This window comes from Rhopalosiphum padi, chromosome 4 (assembly GCF_020882245.1).
Source record: "Rhopalosiphum padi isolate XX-2018 chromosome 4, ASM2088224v1, whole genome shotgun sequence".
In the NCBI taxonomy this organism is placed as follows: domain Eukaryota; kingdom Metazoa; phylum Arthropoda; class Insecta; order Hemiptera; family Aphididae; genus Rhopalosiphum; species Rhopalosiphum padi.
In genome coordinates this window covers 28,302,654-28,319,793 of record NC_083600.1, presented here as the reverse complement: position 1 = coordinate 28,319,793, position 17,140 = coordinate 28,302,654, and the positions used below count along the sequence as shown (strand labels likewise).

General features: G+C 30.7%; 2 protein-coding genes across 3 annotated transcripts in view; one reads left to right on the top strand and one right to left on the bottom strand.

Moving 5' to 3' along the window:
* Nucleotides 1-3,223: 3,223 nt before the first annotated feature.
* LOC132931072 (uncharacterized) lies at nucleotides 3,224-14,503 on the top strand. Of its 2 annotated transcripts, XM_060997277.1 has the most exons (4): nucleotides 3,224-3,521; nucleotides 5,170-5,248; nucleotides 11,454-12,377; nucleotides 12,426-14,503. In XM_060997277.1, exons 2-4 carry the CDS (start codon nucleotides 5,170-5,172, stop codon nucleotides 14,081-14,083), a joined length of 2,661 nt encoding a protein of 886 aa, XP_060853260.1. In that variant the 5' UTR covers nucleotides 3,224-3,521; the 3' UTR covers nucleotides 14,084-14,503. The 2 variants fall into 2 exon arrangements, with proteins under 2 accessions (XP_060853260.1, XP_060853259.1); XM_060997276.1 differs by having other exon boundaries at nucleotides 11,454-14,503.
* Nucleotides 14,208-17,140, bottom strand: part of LOC132931073 (high-affinity choline transporter 1) — a 17,827-nt gene continuing 14,894 nt past the window's right edge. The window contains exon 11 of the mRNA XM_060997279.1: nucleotides 14,208-17,115. Coding sequence (XP_060853262.1) covers nucleotides 16,922-17,115 — 194 coding nt within the window. The 3' untranslated portion in view covers nucleotides 14,208-16,921. The remainder of the gene's footprint in view (nucleotides 17,116-17,140) is intronic.

The following is a 17,140-nucleotide window of genomic DNA, read 5'->3' as shown; positions in this document are numbered from 1 at the left end:
AATAAATAAATAAATAAAACCCATCATCTAAGCTATTCGCAGACATATTATACTTGAGACGGATAAAAATGTTGCACTATATATCATACAGGTATAGCGATGTATTTCGTTTTTCGCAAGATGACTATTTTTTTTTTCTTGCAATCACTGTATACGCCGCATTATGACTCAATAGAAAACATTTAATTTTACAATATTTGTTCACGAAGAATTTCGAATACTTATACAAATTACTGTACTCTCGGTGTACCTATATATTCTGTTTATAGGTGGACACAATAAGTACAATTATTCGTAATTCACCTGGCGAGTAAATTGAATACAATATTCGATTGATAAATAAGAGTACACAAAGAGGGGAAGATCATCATATAACCGTGCATGCATAACTAATGGGAAGTAGACAGGCGCCCGCCGGCCGTGCGCGTGTCTCTCTTTAGTTTTGAAAGTATATAATATACTTATTACTTAGGCATCTAATTTGTCTTTTTTTAGAAAAGACAGAATAATAAAACTAATTTTAAAATTCAACGAATATAATTTTTGAAATCGTTTAAAACGGAATGATTTCCTCGGTAAAACACAATATGAATATGGGCGATATTAGCGTATATCACTAACTCTATACACACACGTATTATCCGTATGTGCTTTGCTTTTATTATCACTTCGGAACCAAATTATGTATAGCTTACTAAAATATATATTATTTACATAACTTTATTCGTGTTTAATATATTTTGGTTTATGATTTTATAACGTGAAAAACGTTATGCATTTTGTTTGTTTTTTACATCAAAATTACGTTTTCTCGGAGTAAACGAAAATTATTCGATAACAAAATAAAACATTAATTTAATATATCTACTTTTTTAAATAATAAATAGTAATAACTAAAAATGATACTCGTCTAAGATAAATTAACGTTAAAGTCTTTTGGCATCAATACAAAAAAAAATATATATATATATGAAATACTTATTTCATATTTTTCTTTTAAAAATATAAATAATATGTTTCCGTATAACTTTGTAAAAAAAATTACATAAACAATGCATTTTTTTGGCAAAAATAGATACTACTTCCCTTTAATAATACACATAATATATTAACATTATTAAATAAAAGATGATAATAATAAGAAGTACATTTCCATAAACAAGCTTTCTTATTTAAAAAATAAGATTATGAATTTAATATTCATTTTATTGTTTAATATTTTGTATGTGGATATTATTTCCCTGGATGTTTTTTCATTTGGTTACCTTATTACCGGATATTAGTTTGTTGATATTATTTCCGTTTACCGATGAAAATCTCGAGCCCTTTGATTTTTTTCTCTGACTCCAATTTAAAGACATTGGTCTTTAAAAATCAATTCTTTCCGTATCTGGGATGAAGGTACTGCAGACAGTAGCAGTAAATACTTATCATTATTATTTCTTGTTGCGGTAAATATTATTAGATAGGTAGTAATAATGAGCATTAGATGAAACTCGGGTTAAGTATGGATGGACGTATTCGGTTAAATACGATGGCGAACGACGGAAAACAATAATTGGTATCGTATATTCGTATGCAATTCTGTACTGAATTATTTAAAATAACGACGAGTACTATAAATCACAATGTTATAATTTATAACGTCTTACCGTATCCAATTCACAATAGTTCTATACTATCATCGACCGATATTGATATAATAATATTATATTTAACTGTTTATGATATTATGCTATACCTGTTATACTACAAATGCATATAACACGAAAAGTCCAAAAACATTACATCTGCCGACTACACAGTCAGTAGGTACACATTATTATATTATTTTAGAGGCACAACTATAAAGATGACATTTTGAGGGTACTAACTAGCAGCATAACGTTCACAAAACCACTGGGGCTTATTATCCTACACCATTTCGTTGATTAAAATCTAAAAATACCACTCTAACAACGGTAATAGAAGTAACTATGATATTGTACAGGGAGATTAGGTACTCTCATGCCTATAAATTAATTAGTTTTATTTCTAATTTTAATTTACAAATTATATCACGCATAATTTACGGTGCGTTGTTGCACTCTAAACATGTATAGGTACAATTATATAATGTGCTGAACACTTGTTTGCTAAAAACATGTACAATACGGTTCATTTTGTTTGGTTAAATTACGTTGGTGCTGTATTCGTACAAGACTCGAATTTGTAAACCGTCGCTGGTCCTTGGTCTGTTTTTTTAATGACAAATGATAGTATGTCAAAAAAGGATTTTTTTACATGTAAACAAATTCACTTTCGATTTATTTATTTATTTTATACAACACGAGTAAGCCTAATATACAATATTAAAATAAATAATAATAATCAAATTTTTAGAATAATAACAGGAACAGATGTATTTATAATGATGATACTTTGAAATTATTTAAAATAGGTATGGATTAGGAAATACTTCATGGATGATAACATTTTTTTTTTTTTTTGTCAGATGCTGCTAAATGATTTTCGATGACCAGAAATTAGATACAGCTTATAAAATTAGTTGGCGCATAGCTTAAGATATTTCCATATATTTTATCCATATAAAAAAATCAATGGTATCAGTTAAAAATGTACAACTATACTTAGCCCTCTGCAATAGAAAAGTAAAAAAAGTAGAATAATAAGAAAATGCAGCAACTACTTAGGTACATAGAATTTTTAATATTAACACGCGTTGTGATAAATTAAAATGAACGGTCGTAAAACATACTAACATATCGCTGTGTTCGTATTTATGTCTTTATCAGGGATAAATATACATATTTTTTTTTTTTTGATTTTGATTTTCTTAATATCTAGTAACTGGATAACAATACCCCACAGTATCCTCCCCCCTCTCTACCATCTAACACCGAGAAGCCAGAATGTACTGTAAGTAATTGTGTGGAAATCATAGTGCATTACATATAGTGATAACAGTCTGGGAGAATTATATCAAATACCTGTATTCCTTTAGTAATATAATATATATAATATATATGTATATACATGATCTCAAGCTGTATCACGTAACTCTGTAACTATATTATAGTGTTAGCGTTTTTCCCAACAAGGTCGCCACCGACACCGCCACCGCCGTCACCAGCATAATCACTTTCTTCTCCCTCTCGTCCCTCGCAAAATCTTTCTATATAATACGAATTTCCTACCGTCACCTGTCTAATATCCATTTGTAGCCACTATGTCGGGATCGAAAACCGTCGAATTCTCTCTGCCGTCCAAAAGCGTTTGATTGTTTTTCGTGGTTTTTTTTTTCATGTTCATTCTCGTTTGCGTCGCGCTCACCGTTTGCCCAGTGTCGTAACGAACGATAAAAATATAACTCAAATAGGTACAACACGTACCGTTATTCTGCATTTTAATGATTGTTTGATTTTTGTTTAATTTTCGCGTCTACGAAGTTAAAATATACTTAATGTGAACCAAGGATAACCTAAAAGATTCTTAACAATAATTTGGATTAGACATTTACAGTGAGTATACAATTATTGAGTTCAGACTTACATAAGTAAACTTGCTATGATAATATACTTTAAACTTAAACAATCGACTACGAATTGATTCTCTAAAAGTTTTTTTTTTTTGAAGATTTCAAGACTTTTTTGATATTTGTTTAAAATATTAATTATTACTACTTTACAGCCAAAAATATTTTACTCATATTAAACTGACAGTAATATTATTATAAATTTACTTTTGTATATTATTTTTTATTTTCAACAATTATAATAGTAAATGCAAAATGTTTTTTAAATTATAAATTTAATCTATTGAAATATAGGTAAATACGTCGATTAGTTACTTAAAAATTTTCTATTAATTTATCATTTTATTTAATATACTATTACATTGAAATATAATTACAAGTCAAAGTTATATTTTTAAATTGGAAAAAATGTATTCGTTGATATAACGTATTCATTAATTTTCATACATTTTTAATTTAAATATCTATTAATGAGTGATTTATTAAAAAATTGGCTAAAAGGGAAAAGTGAAAATTAATTATGATGCATAAAGAACTGAATAATTAATTATTTTCAACTTGCTCTTATTTAATTTAATGAATTTAAAAAATCACTCCAATACTTTAATATTATCTCACTTACATTTATAATATAAAGCGATTTATTTACATTTATAAAGCCTTTATATTAAAATATTCCATAAGTTGATAAGTTATAACTTAAAATTAAATTAAAGTAAGACATTAATTAACCAATTATTTTATTATTACATCAGAAGACTTTTATTATTTTAGGAGTAGTAAAGAAATTGTACTTATATAGACATACTGTAGTTTTATACAATCAACTTAATATTACTTACACGCAATTATCTATTATTTTGATTTTTAAATTTATTATGAATAATTATAACGTTATAATTCGAGCAGTGAAGTGTAACCAAAAAAATATTTAACACGACAGTTTTTCAATTCAACTCGAAACTAATACATAAATTAAATATTTGACAACATAATTGCATTGCTAAATATTATCGTACAGCAATTCTCGTAGCTTACTGCACCACAACATGACGTTCGGAAACGGATAATCTGTGGATTATATCATAATTATTTCTGTATACGGTCCAATAAATAATTTGAATCAGTATCGTTTTAGGTTTTTTTTAGTAAATCCAAGTTTTATATAATCAAAAAGGAGGTTAGATATAAGCGCTTTCATTGTCAGTAACTCACGTTCACATTTAATCGAATATCAACCTTCCTTGTGAGATTGCGCTTTGATTTAAATTAAAATGAAACATGATGATAATTATTATTATTGTTATAATATTATATTAAAATGAAATAAATGACAAAACTCATTGTTTTAATAAATTGTTCTGCTTAGTACCAAAATATAGAACGATAGGTACTTACTCATTACTCGTATTATCATCATGCTTAGATAAACAATCGATAAATATTAAATTATTATTTTATACTGTATAGTAAAGTGCGTAAATGTTCTTTAAAATGTAAGTCACATTAACAAAAATTTGTTTAAAAAAATTACTGAATAATTTAAGTGTATCGAATGATTTTAGTGTAGATTTAGGAAGCTACAAAGTGGACATATTCACTTCAACTAAATCTAATTTTGTTTAAATTTTTAGATGAGGGCGTATTTGTTGGCAACGGCATGTGCGATTTTCTTGAACTTGGGTTTAGCTGTTTTGCCGAACAAACGTGATGGTGAGTACATAGAACCGTTTAAAAAACTGCTTAACTATCGAATTTCTTATCTCTCTCAAAAGAAAATCCAACCGCCTTTTTTGAAATATATTTACTTAGATTTTATACTAAATAACTAGTTTTAAAAAATGTAATTACTTTTACTTTTATTAATAATCACTTTTAAATTGTATTTTTAGTTTATATATAGGCATACTTTTTAATGTGAATTATTATCATTTATAATAGTTTTTCTTTTTTTTTCACAAACACTAAGAAAATTGTAAAAAAAAAAAGTGTGAATTATGTCATTAGTGTTGATAGATTAGGTAATAATTGAAACTGAATTAAAATTTACATAAATAGTATTTTCATTTAATATTAACATCAATAGTTGTTTGAAAAACATGTACTAGAATATTATTACTTTAATTATTATATTCAACCTAACCAATGATAATATACCATTATAAATCAAAAACATGTAGACTATATTATATTATAATTTATATCTATCGTTATTTTATGTAAATTTAAGCAAAATGTCGATTAACAGCTAAATTAATTATTGTCGTGATTGACACAAAATAGCGTAAATCCGAATGTGTATAAAATAATAACCGAATGCTAACGTACTTTACAGCGAAAAAAAAATTATTAACATCATAATACCATATTATAGCATTAACAATGAATATAATACAAAAATTCGATGGTAAAAATACAAATCATCTGCAATTATTTTCTCCATACCTATATATACCTATCTTGTGATTGATGACAACAAATATTTGTTCGCTCTAATGAAATGCATGATAATAATAATATATATAACACGCATCTCACGATGCGTTACTATCATAATATTATACGTCACACAATTGGAAAGTCGCACTATGTTGAGAAATCTACACTTTAAATCGATTTCAGGAAACTTAGCTACTTGTATTTAATCCTCAGTTTTCGTTTTAATTTTGTTTTATCTTACCATTTCAAAAATCAAAATGAAGATTTCGTAAATTTCAAAATAACAATTTCAATTTTATTAAGTCATCTGCAAGCTTAATAAAAACCACAACACATCAGTCCGTTATTCAATGAAAATTATTATTTTGAATTATTCGATTCATTTAAAGGTCAGTGAAAAACTCACTGTGGCTTGGATTCGACAAATAAAATCGATTTAAGATAATATTTGATTGTAATAATTAAGCTAAGTGTGAGTACTGTCATGTTTATATTTGTATGGATTTGTTATTTGATAAGAAATCTAATTCCATATCCGTTAACGATTCGAAAAATTAAAAACAGTGTTAGGTTACGTTAAAGGAGTGTAATGAGTAATTTTCTGAGCGACCCAAGTTGTAATGTTAAATTTAAACCGTGACTTATTCACATTTTTTTTACTATGTTCAATATTAAAATCAGATTAAAAAATTGTAAAAAAAACCTGCTGGATTCCAAAACGATTTTTGATGTTTGAAACGGCGGCCGGCGGGTTTTCCGGAACATATCATACGTATTTTGACAGATTATGCAGAAAAGCCATTAATTTCCCAACTGCAGTGCGTCGATAAGGCGAGCGTGAACTACAGACTTTCCAATTCTGAGGACGTACCGCGCCGCAATGCGTGAGACGTGGAAATACATATTATAATAACGCCTGATGATAATAAGAATAAGAATAATAATAGCTATGTAATCTTCGCCTTCGGGGCGGACAAATGACAACGTGACAATAACGTGTATAATGTGCATACGTTGTAACCCATTTATTACCCATATTTAATGCACAATAGACGTCACGACAACTGCGACAACAGTCTGTGCGTTTTCACGTACCTATACATAAATATTAGATATACATAATAAATATATGTATATATATATTAGGTATCTGATATACTATACATACATAATATTATATATGTATTATACACGTATTACATATAAGTAAGGTGTGTATATATATATATATATATATATATATAACGAGTGCAAGTGTATATATTATTATTATTGTGAGAACTGTACGATTTGACACGGGACGGATCGCTACGGCGGCGTCACTTCCTACATTCGTTTGGTGTGTGAACCGGCTAAACGTGACAATAATGCACGAAATACGCGACGACGACGACGACGGTGACGGTGACACGATGCCGACCCGTCAGTTTAATAATAATAATTGGTCTTACGAAACAATAATAAGGTGGCATCGGTGACCGGAAAGCCGCCGCTGAAAAATTCAATTGCCGGAAACTGACCGCCGTCGCGATCGCGCGCGATACCCGAAGAGACGCGCCGTCGTCTGGACTGTCGTCTAAGCGGGTCACACGCCGCCGATCGGCCAGTCACGGTCCGTCGCCCAAGAGAGGTGCTATTTTATAATATAATAATAATAATATAACATACTATGTAACGTCCGACGCGGTCGGAAGGCAAATATTACGACCGATTATAATAATGTAAATTAGAATATAATATAATACGCGTGCACATTTTTCGGTAGAGAGTCGAAACACGATAAACTGCACCGGCACTACAATACATATCGAAACCTCTAAATACCGGAAACTCTCTATCGCCAAAATTTTGTTTGCTATTCGGAGGGTTTGGAGGAGTTGTTTTTCTCGAAAAAAAAGGTCTGCAATTGTAGGTATCCGCTTGAGGAGGTTTCACTATACGTCTATACGCGTTATATGATTATAGCAGGTGATTACGATTATAATTGCATCATTTCAGTACTTCTGTGACTATCATACAGAATACGGCAAAATTATTATACGATAAATTAAATTATCCATCAAGCCGACTGAATCGCTTTTAAAGTCAAATGATGTATTCACGATGCACGTAATATTATTATAATAATGAAACGATCTAAAATCTTAACTAGAGTTTGCCGAAGAACGAATATGATTGATTATTTAATATTTTGTTAATATTAATAAACAAGTTATTTGCTAATTGTAAAAATTATTTAAAAATTACATTTCTATAACTATTTGAATTTTTAGCGGTCAAAGTTTGATCGATAACTATGAAATATAAATGGTTTGACTTATTATAACTTATAAGTAATGCCATTGAAATCATTGAATATAATATTATATAGTATAGTCTAATACTAAATGATGATATGTATTAACTTTTATACGAAATCATACTAAATAATTGTTTTGTTAAATCAATAAATTTCATAAGACCAGTGTTATAGATATTATCATACAAAATTATTGTAGGAAATATTGTTTATCAAAAAACCAATTTACAAAACCTATTGTTGGATGAGAACAACAACATTTTAGTATTGATACAGATAATTTATGTCACCAATAAAAATTAATCCAAATTAATTACAATAAAAATTGCATATCAAAATTACTAATGAATTTTTATAGTGACATTCATCGCTATGATATAATTTAAATAAAAATCACCTAAAACCTTCATAGTTTATCTCAATTATAAAAAAAAACCGCGATTAGTTATTTACAATTTGTCGTATTAAAAGTAGATATAACATTACTTACCTTTTGAGTTCATACATGATATATCATTTTTATATTTTTGTGTTTACTATTATAGCATGCCGCATGTCTGCGGTGACGTACACATTTAGTAATTATTGGCATTTCGGGTGACTCATGGTGTTTTGTACGAAATTTCATATTATGTTATAATATACAGTTAATTTTCGATTTTTCATTTTTTTCCGCCCACTGATCGATATTACAGCACGTTCCGCATTTTCTCGACTGATCCAATAGCAAACGTTTGTCATACTTTAAATAAATACTATATTATAAGATACCTAAACTTATATAATGATTGTTCAATGATGATGCACGATTCTCCATCGGTCGATCAATCTCAAGCGGTATAATATTACCTATTGGTTATTATAACCTAGTCACTTGACAAAATCGATATTATGAATTATCTTCAATGTGATATAATTTTCTACATTTTTAGATTTTAATTCATCCATGACAATATAATTATTGTCCAACTACTAAAAGTCATCGTCTACCGGCAACGGTAGATTATTATAATGTAATGTGATTATTATTCCTAACATATATTTTCGTATTTCAAGCAACAGTCTTTTATTTATAGCAGCATTGTATTGATCGGTTGATTTGCTTGCTATGTTGTTCCGGTATAGGTACAACCATTGATTATATAAGCCTGATAGGTTTAGCTCATTGTGTACAAAGTTATACTATTTATCTGGTAAACGGTATGAAAAACTCAAATTAATTTTGTGTGAACGAAATTTTTTGACAACATTTCTAAGCTGAACTTCAGTATAAATTCGTTTTATACTTATTAGTTTTACGCTTTTATTTACTCGTAAAACTGAAAAAAGTATCCTGTATTTTGTACTATACGATATTTTATTCCGTCATAATGTACTAGTCAAAGTGCCCTACTTACTACTATAGTACTATACTACTATATATACTATAAATATTATGTACTATTCATTTTCATATGTATCTTTTATAATATTTTTCTTTCGTCCTCTGCGCTGCTGTTATTCATCGCCAGTTTCTTCTGGATTAATGGTTTCCGTGTTATGATCGTGCGTGCGTCTATATATTCATTAAAAATATGATTTTTTTCTCTCCCACGTGAATAGATACACTCTATGCACGTTCAAGTAATAAAATATAACACATAACATACGTATACATACCTATCTATTATACTTATAAGTATGATTTCATTCAATAGCCATTCCAAAAAACAGCGTATTATTAGTGTTTGCAGTGAAAAGCACGCAAGTCTAATGTTAAAAAAAAAAATCAATATCACAAACATACCTTTAATGTAAATGGTACAAATATAAAATAACAAAATATAACGTATAATACGAGTGTATACGTATAATAAGTGTGTCTATACAGGCTTTGAATAATTAATGTCGTTACGTGAGAAAAACACTACCTACTTGCCAGTGATCGTTAATTTCCCAGTTGTGTTCCGCCGTCTCTGGAATAATTCAAGTGTATTTGTAGGTGGAGAAGGGGATTATGGTAACTTCACGGTATCTACCAAGGAAAACAAAAGTGCAAACACCGTGAGACGACCTACTCAAAATTAACGTATAATAATTTATATTATTTTTTTCATTTTCTTTGAGTTTCGTAATCACGCAATATTTACGTATTAATAACGTACAGGTCTAATTTTAAATTAGATAAATTTAATCAATCGAGGTTAATTCATACCAACGTTATACAATAATGACTATATTTAATTTAAATTTATACTTAACATTCATAACAGTAAATGACTCAGTTAAAAATGCATTCGTGATTCATTATCTATAAAATATAGATAGCAATCATTAATCCAATAAACTGTACAACTACTTTTTATGATTTTATGTATTTATATTAAAAATAATACTTCATTAATTCTAAGACGTACATTTTTTTAAACCCTCAAATATAATTTAAAATATAAAACATCAATAATTATATTTCCTTATTGGTAACTTAAATATAAATAGTTATATTAAATATTTAATTAAATACCATACTAATTGAAAAACTATAGTTTAAAAGTGTATAGTAAAGCAATTTTTTTAAGTTTAACTTTTACTTCTAAAATATCTTCAAACTGAGAGAAGTTATATTATGACGTGTTGGTTTTTGATAAATGAAATCGATCATTTTATACATTTATGGCCATACCTAGATAAAACAAGTTTTTATAGTTTATGATTCTTCACAGTTCGTAATTTTATTTTTCGTAATATAATCATATCTCTTTGAGTTATGATTATTATAAACTTTTAATTTAAAACACATTTAATTATAAAATACAATCACTACTCAGTCGTTAAATATTATGGTATTTTATACAAACTTATATATCCCTCTTACTTTTAAAGCTGGTTTTTTTTAAAGAAAATTTTCAAAATGACTACCTACTATTTGTTTTTATGTTCAATGACGAGAATTTATTTAAATCAAATATAACTTAATTATACAAAATGTCTTCAATAGTCTTTATAAAGTCTAAAATGTATTGTTTTATTGAAACTTAATTACCTATCTTGATAAGCCCAATACTTCTGAAGTAACGCAATAATTAATAATTTTGATAACTTTTTTTATATATAAATAAAAAATATTGTATTGAAAATAGATATAAATTAACCTAGCCTAACCTAACCTACTAATTAGAAATTATTTTATATTTATTTCAGCATCATCGTTTACTCAATCACTTCAAACTCCTTTTCAAAGTCAACCAACAGTTAGCATATCAACTAGTACAGCTGGTAATGGACAATCTTTTGATTTTGAAAATTTTAACACACAAGACACCCAAGGTGATTCTTCTCAAGCACAGTTGCAGTCATTGCAGAACTATGGACAATCTCAACAAGTATATACCTCTTCACAACCTCAACAGCAGCAAAGCTACAGTGCTCAAATACAAAGGATAATACAAGGTTATAGTGCTCCACAACAGCAGCCACAACAACAGCCACAACAGCGGCCTCAACAAAGTTACTTGCCACCACAACAGCAACCTTCAACACCACCGCAACCAAGCTATGGAACACCAACACAGCAGCAACCTGCAACGCAACCGCAACCAAGCTATGGAGCACCAACACAAACACAGCCACCAGTACCACAACCACAACAACCAATATCACAAACTCAACCAAGTTATGGACCACCACCACAACAATCATCGCCTCAGCCCCAACCAAGTTATGGACCTCCACAACAACAACAACCATCACCTCAACCCCAGCCGAATTATGGACCACCACAACAACAACCATCGCCTCAACCACAGCCTAATTATGGACCACCACAACAACAGCAGCCACAGCAACGACCACAACAAAGTTACAACACACCTCAATTTCAGCCAAGTTATAGCCCTCCTCCACAACAACAACCAGTATCACAACCCCAACCTCAACCAAATTATGGACCTCCTCAACAACAGCAACCAGTGTCACAACCACAACCACAATCTAATTATGGACCTCCTCAACAACAACAACCATTGCCACAACCTCAGCCAAATTATGGACCTCCACCACAACAACAACCATCACCTCAACCCCAGCCGAATTATGGACCACCACAACAACAACCATCGCCACAACCTCAGCCAAGTTATGGACCTCCACCACAACAACAATCATCACCTCAACCTCAGCCGAGTTATGGACCACCACAACAACAACCATCGCCTCAACCCCAGCCGAGTTATAGACCACCACAACAACAACCATCACCTCAGCCCCAGCCAAGTTATGGACCACCACCACCACAACCACAGCAACCATTACCACAATCACAGCCAAGTTATAGTCCTCCCTTACAGCAACCTCCACAGACAAATTATGGTCCACCAGTACAACAGCCCCAATCGTTCCTACAGCCAAACTATGGACCACCACCTCAACAGCAGCAACCGCAATCGAATTATGGTCCACCGCAACAACAGCCTCGCCCCAATTATGGACCACCCCCTCAACAACAACAACCATTGCCACAATCCCGACCAAGTTACAGTCCTCCTCAGCAACAACAACCATTGCCGCAACCACAACCAAGTTATGGGCCTCCACCATCACAACAACCTTTACCACAACCACAACCTAGTTATGGACCACCAATCCAACAGCAACAACCAATACCGAACTGTAACTATCCGCAGCAGCAACAACCATTGCCTCAGCCACAACCAAACTATGGATTACCGCAACAGCCACTTCCACAGCCACAGCCTACTCAACCTTCAACATCATATGGTTCCCCAGGACCAAGTACAATAACTCCTCAACAAAATTTCGGTCAACCAAAACCATCCAATACTAATATTCCTCAATCTAATCAACCAACTGTAGTACAATCAATCAGTTTTGGAATACCATCACAATCGTTTAACACACCAAATCAATTGTTGGGAACGTCACAAAATCAGAATGGATATTCTTATAGCCCCCCATCTACTCAGCAACAAAATAACCAATTCCAAGGTTATTCTTACAACCAACCAAGTGCGAGGCCAAATCAACAGCCACAACAGCCACAGCAACCCAAGCAGCCCAGTTTTACTTACACTACATCCCAAGTACAACCTCAAAATATACCTCAACAGGTCGGTTATTCATACAATCCACCACAACCAGCTACACAACAAAATAATGCAAAAGCTCCCTCATCGTCACCACCTCAACCAACGTATGGGACACCACAACAGCCTCAAACATCCCCTCCGTCAAATAATTATAGCCCTCCCAAGCCACAAGCCCAACCAAGGCCACAAGGCAGTTATATTTATACTGGTGTTCCGGTATCGAGTACACCAAGACCACAACCACCTCAGCTAGGATATAGTTATAGTCCAACTCAAATTCAGATTACTCAGGTGCAATTTAAACCACAGCAGACCACAGCAGGACCAGGAGGATACAGCTATAATACTCCATCAATACCGTTTCCAACGCCGACCTCGCAAGCAAATTCCCAGTTACAATTCCCGTATAGCGGACCGACGCAGTCTCCATTGCCGACGTTCACGACGTCTTCGCCAACACAAACTTACAGCGCGTCTGTAAACTCACCTTCCATTGTGGCACCAAATGGTCGGAACTTAAGCTATCAGTCGTCGCAGCTTACGGTACAACCGAATGGATCACCGTCACAATCGTCTAGCAGCTATTTAACGGCGAAACCGGGCCAGTCTAGCGCACAGGCCCAATTAGCGGGCTTTGGGTCGCAAACACAACAGCCGACGCAAATACGATTTGACGAATTTGCGGCTCCACAGTCAGAATCACAGCCGCAACCCACGTACGGCTGAGAGTAAATTCTAACCCGTACCACGAATTGGTAGTGTGCGTACATGGATGCAGTTCACCATCTAGTCTGCCAATATCATTAGACTGTTTAAAGGAATAATTTTTATCAGCCATAAAAAAAAAATATTACATATTTATAGCATTTAATGAAATTAAGTAGTTTGTGATGTTCCACAATTTTTAATCAACGCATTACAGTAAGAACATCGGCTTTTAACATGACATAAATTGTATTATGCTACTTATAACTACATATCGACTAGACAATTCCATTGTAAATACATTCCACTTTAGTATTTCATTCTATTATAATTATAATATTATATAACAACTTTTTTGTTACTTGTAAATATTACGCTAAATTGTCTGTCTGTTTAACGATATACATAATATATAATAATATATTTAAATATGTATAAATATTTTGTATATTTTTCACTAAAAAAAAAATACAAATGGGGGGCTTAAAGTATTACGAAACTGCAATATAACAAAATGTTTCGTTGTGTGCTGATATGTTTATGTTACTTAAAACTGTAATATAAATTATCGATTTGAGGATTCGGTCGCTTCCAACTATAAATTAGTTCATCTAATTTGGCTTAATTTAACATTTGAAAGTCAAACAACAGTAAAATTATTTAATTATAATATTATGTTGTGATGAACAATGAAACCGACCGAATATCACCAAGTAAAATATTATTAATTATAAAAGATGTAATAATTCTAAAATGTATTTATTTTATTTTTACTATTTTTCTAAAGGTCAGTCATGTATTGAATACATATAATGATATGTAATTGTCAATCTTAACAGTAAGATAAAATGATATGTATCATTGTACAAGTCCTTTAACAAATTCCCGATAATAACAATAATAGTGGAATTTTAAGTTTTACGCTTAAAAATATACATAAAAGCACATAAAATCTCTGATTAAATTTAAACGTTTTTAAAAAAAGCTCAACAATCACATTAACAACTTTATCAATTAATTAATTAACATATTCGAGTTCTAAAATACTAGTACTAAAAAAAACCGTTAATATCATAGTGTAATATAAATTTATCTTGTTAAATTTAAATGCCAATTAATTTATTTCCTACAGACCATTATAAATTGGCGTTTTTATTTAATAATCCTATATATCGTGTTTATTCTATTCTTTATAATTATTTTAATTATTATCATTTAATATTAGTTATTATTTTAATTAATTTTTTTGGAAGAATCAACAATAAAAGTATATTATAATATAACCTTATAGATCTCAAACGTGTAACAGGTACAGTGTTTTCTAATACTGATACATTAGGTATTCAATTTCTAATTCTATATTTTTAAACAACAGTCAAACAACAAGTGTTGTAGTGCCCATGATATTTCACTAAGAAAAAAAACCACGCAGGGATATATAGTAGCTTAGGACAACAGAATTGGACACAGTTATATTATTATGATATATTGATTACAACACATTTGGGTACATAACAAATTTATACCAACCAATTTAAAAAACGATTAGGTACACGTTACATATTTGGATACGCATTAATGCAATACGTTTACACAATATAGGATGGTTAATATGACATCATTTGCATACTTTAATGTATAAAAATCAATATAATTAAAAAAAATATGTATAATAAATAAAAGAAATCAAGTACAGATTTTAACTTTAAAGATATGACGAGTGAATAAATATTTGTCATACGATACAAAGCCAACATGGTTGTGGTGTCTCCTATTGGTAGAGATAGGTAGTTAACCAATTACCAAACACCAATTATTGACCATCTCATATCAAAAGTCAAAAAAATAATTGTTTGAAAGAAAAATATTTAATACGTGATAAGTTAATAAATAGTTTAATCTTTAATATGTCATCAGCTCTATAATACGCTATAAGTCATAACGTATTTTGTCGAGCATCATGGTGTACCCAAGCGTTGTATTTATCGGTAAAATTATACGATTGAACATATTTATATTTTCCAATTACTTTTTTTGCACTATTATCGTTGAGCACACTAAATTGTTAAAAATTTCAAAACATTTTCAAACTTTTTTTTTTCATACGAATGGTTGAAAAATGAATTATAAATAACTATCAATTCTCATTCTTAAATTATGATGTGAATTTATATTTTTATTGTTATTTCCTCTTATAATTATCAACTTTAGAATCATAAAGATTTTATGATGGCAGTATTATTAACAGTATTAGTACACTCCAGATTTATTATGAAATAAGTAATAACCCAAGCAAAAAATTATAAAAGATTCATTTTTTGATTTAGTAATACAAGTTTAAGTTTTTACTTAAATGCCTACTTGGAATTATGTCCATTAATATTCTTTAATTATTAAATATTTTGAAGTATATTATTTCTCGTTCCTGAAATGTTTTGAAAGTTCAGTTTATACTATCTTTCGTATCATTAGAGAATGATTTAATGTCATATATATATATATATGTATGTCTGAGTTGGTAATTTTTTTTATTTTAAATATATATTTAATAACTTTTTGCACGAAATCGTACTTGACCGTGTTGTTTAATTATAGTGTGTATTGTGTAGCTAATAATTATTTGTCGTATGCTCAATATGTAGTACTCGAAATAGTATCCGTACGATATATACGTATTTTTGTTTTTTATTCGTACCAATCACATAAGTACCCAAACGTGTTGCGGTCGGTCCACTGTTGCGAATAAATAGATGATATGGTTGTATTAGACTTAAAGGGTTTTCGGTTATACAATAAATTGCGAATAGAGGGCTACTACGATAATACTCGTGATCCTACCAGAACCGAGGTACGACCGACTCAAAACCCGGTGGTCGTCTGCTCATACCCCTGCTTGTACACCTTTCCCACGACGCTGGCTTTCCTCTGAACCGCGGTTGTGGTATTAGTGACATCGTCGTTGATATCCAGCGCCGGGTTGATTCTGCCGTTCCGTTCGTCCTTGCCGACCAGACCGGTGGTCACTGCGGCGCCGTACTGTGCTCCCATCGGACCTGCAAAATAAGCATGCGAATAAGC

Bases quoted from the DNA above. Each gene is read 5' to 3' on its own strand.
- LOC132931072 (XM_060997276.1), top strand. From the start codon at position 5,170: ATGAGGGCGTATTTGTTGGCAACGGCATGTGCGATTTTCTTGAACTTG. The intron at 5,249-11,453 runs GTGAGTACATAG...TATTTATTTCAG, and splicing joins TTTGCCGAACAAACGTGATG to CATCATCGTTTACTCAATCA.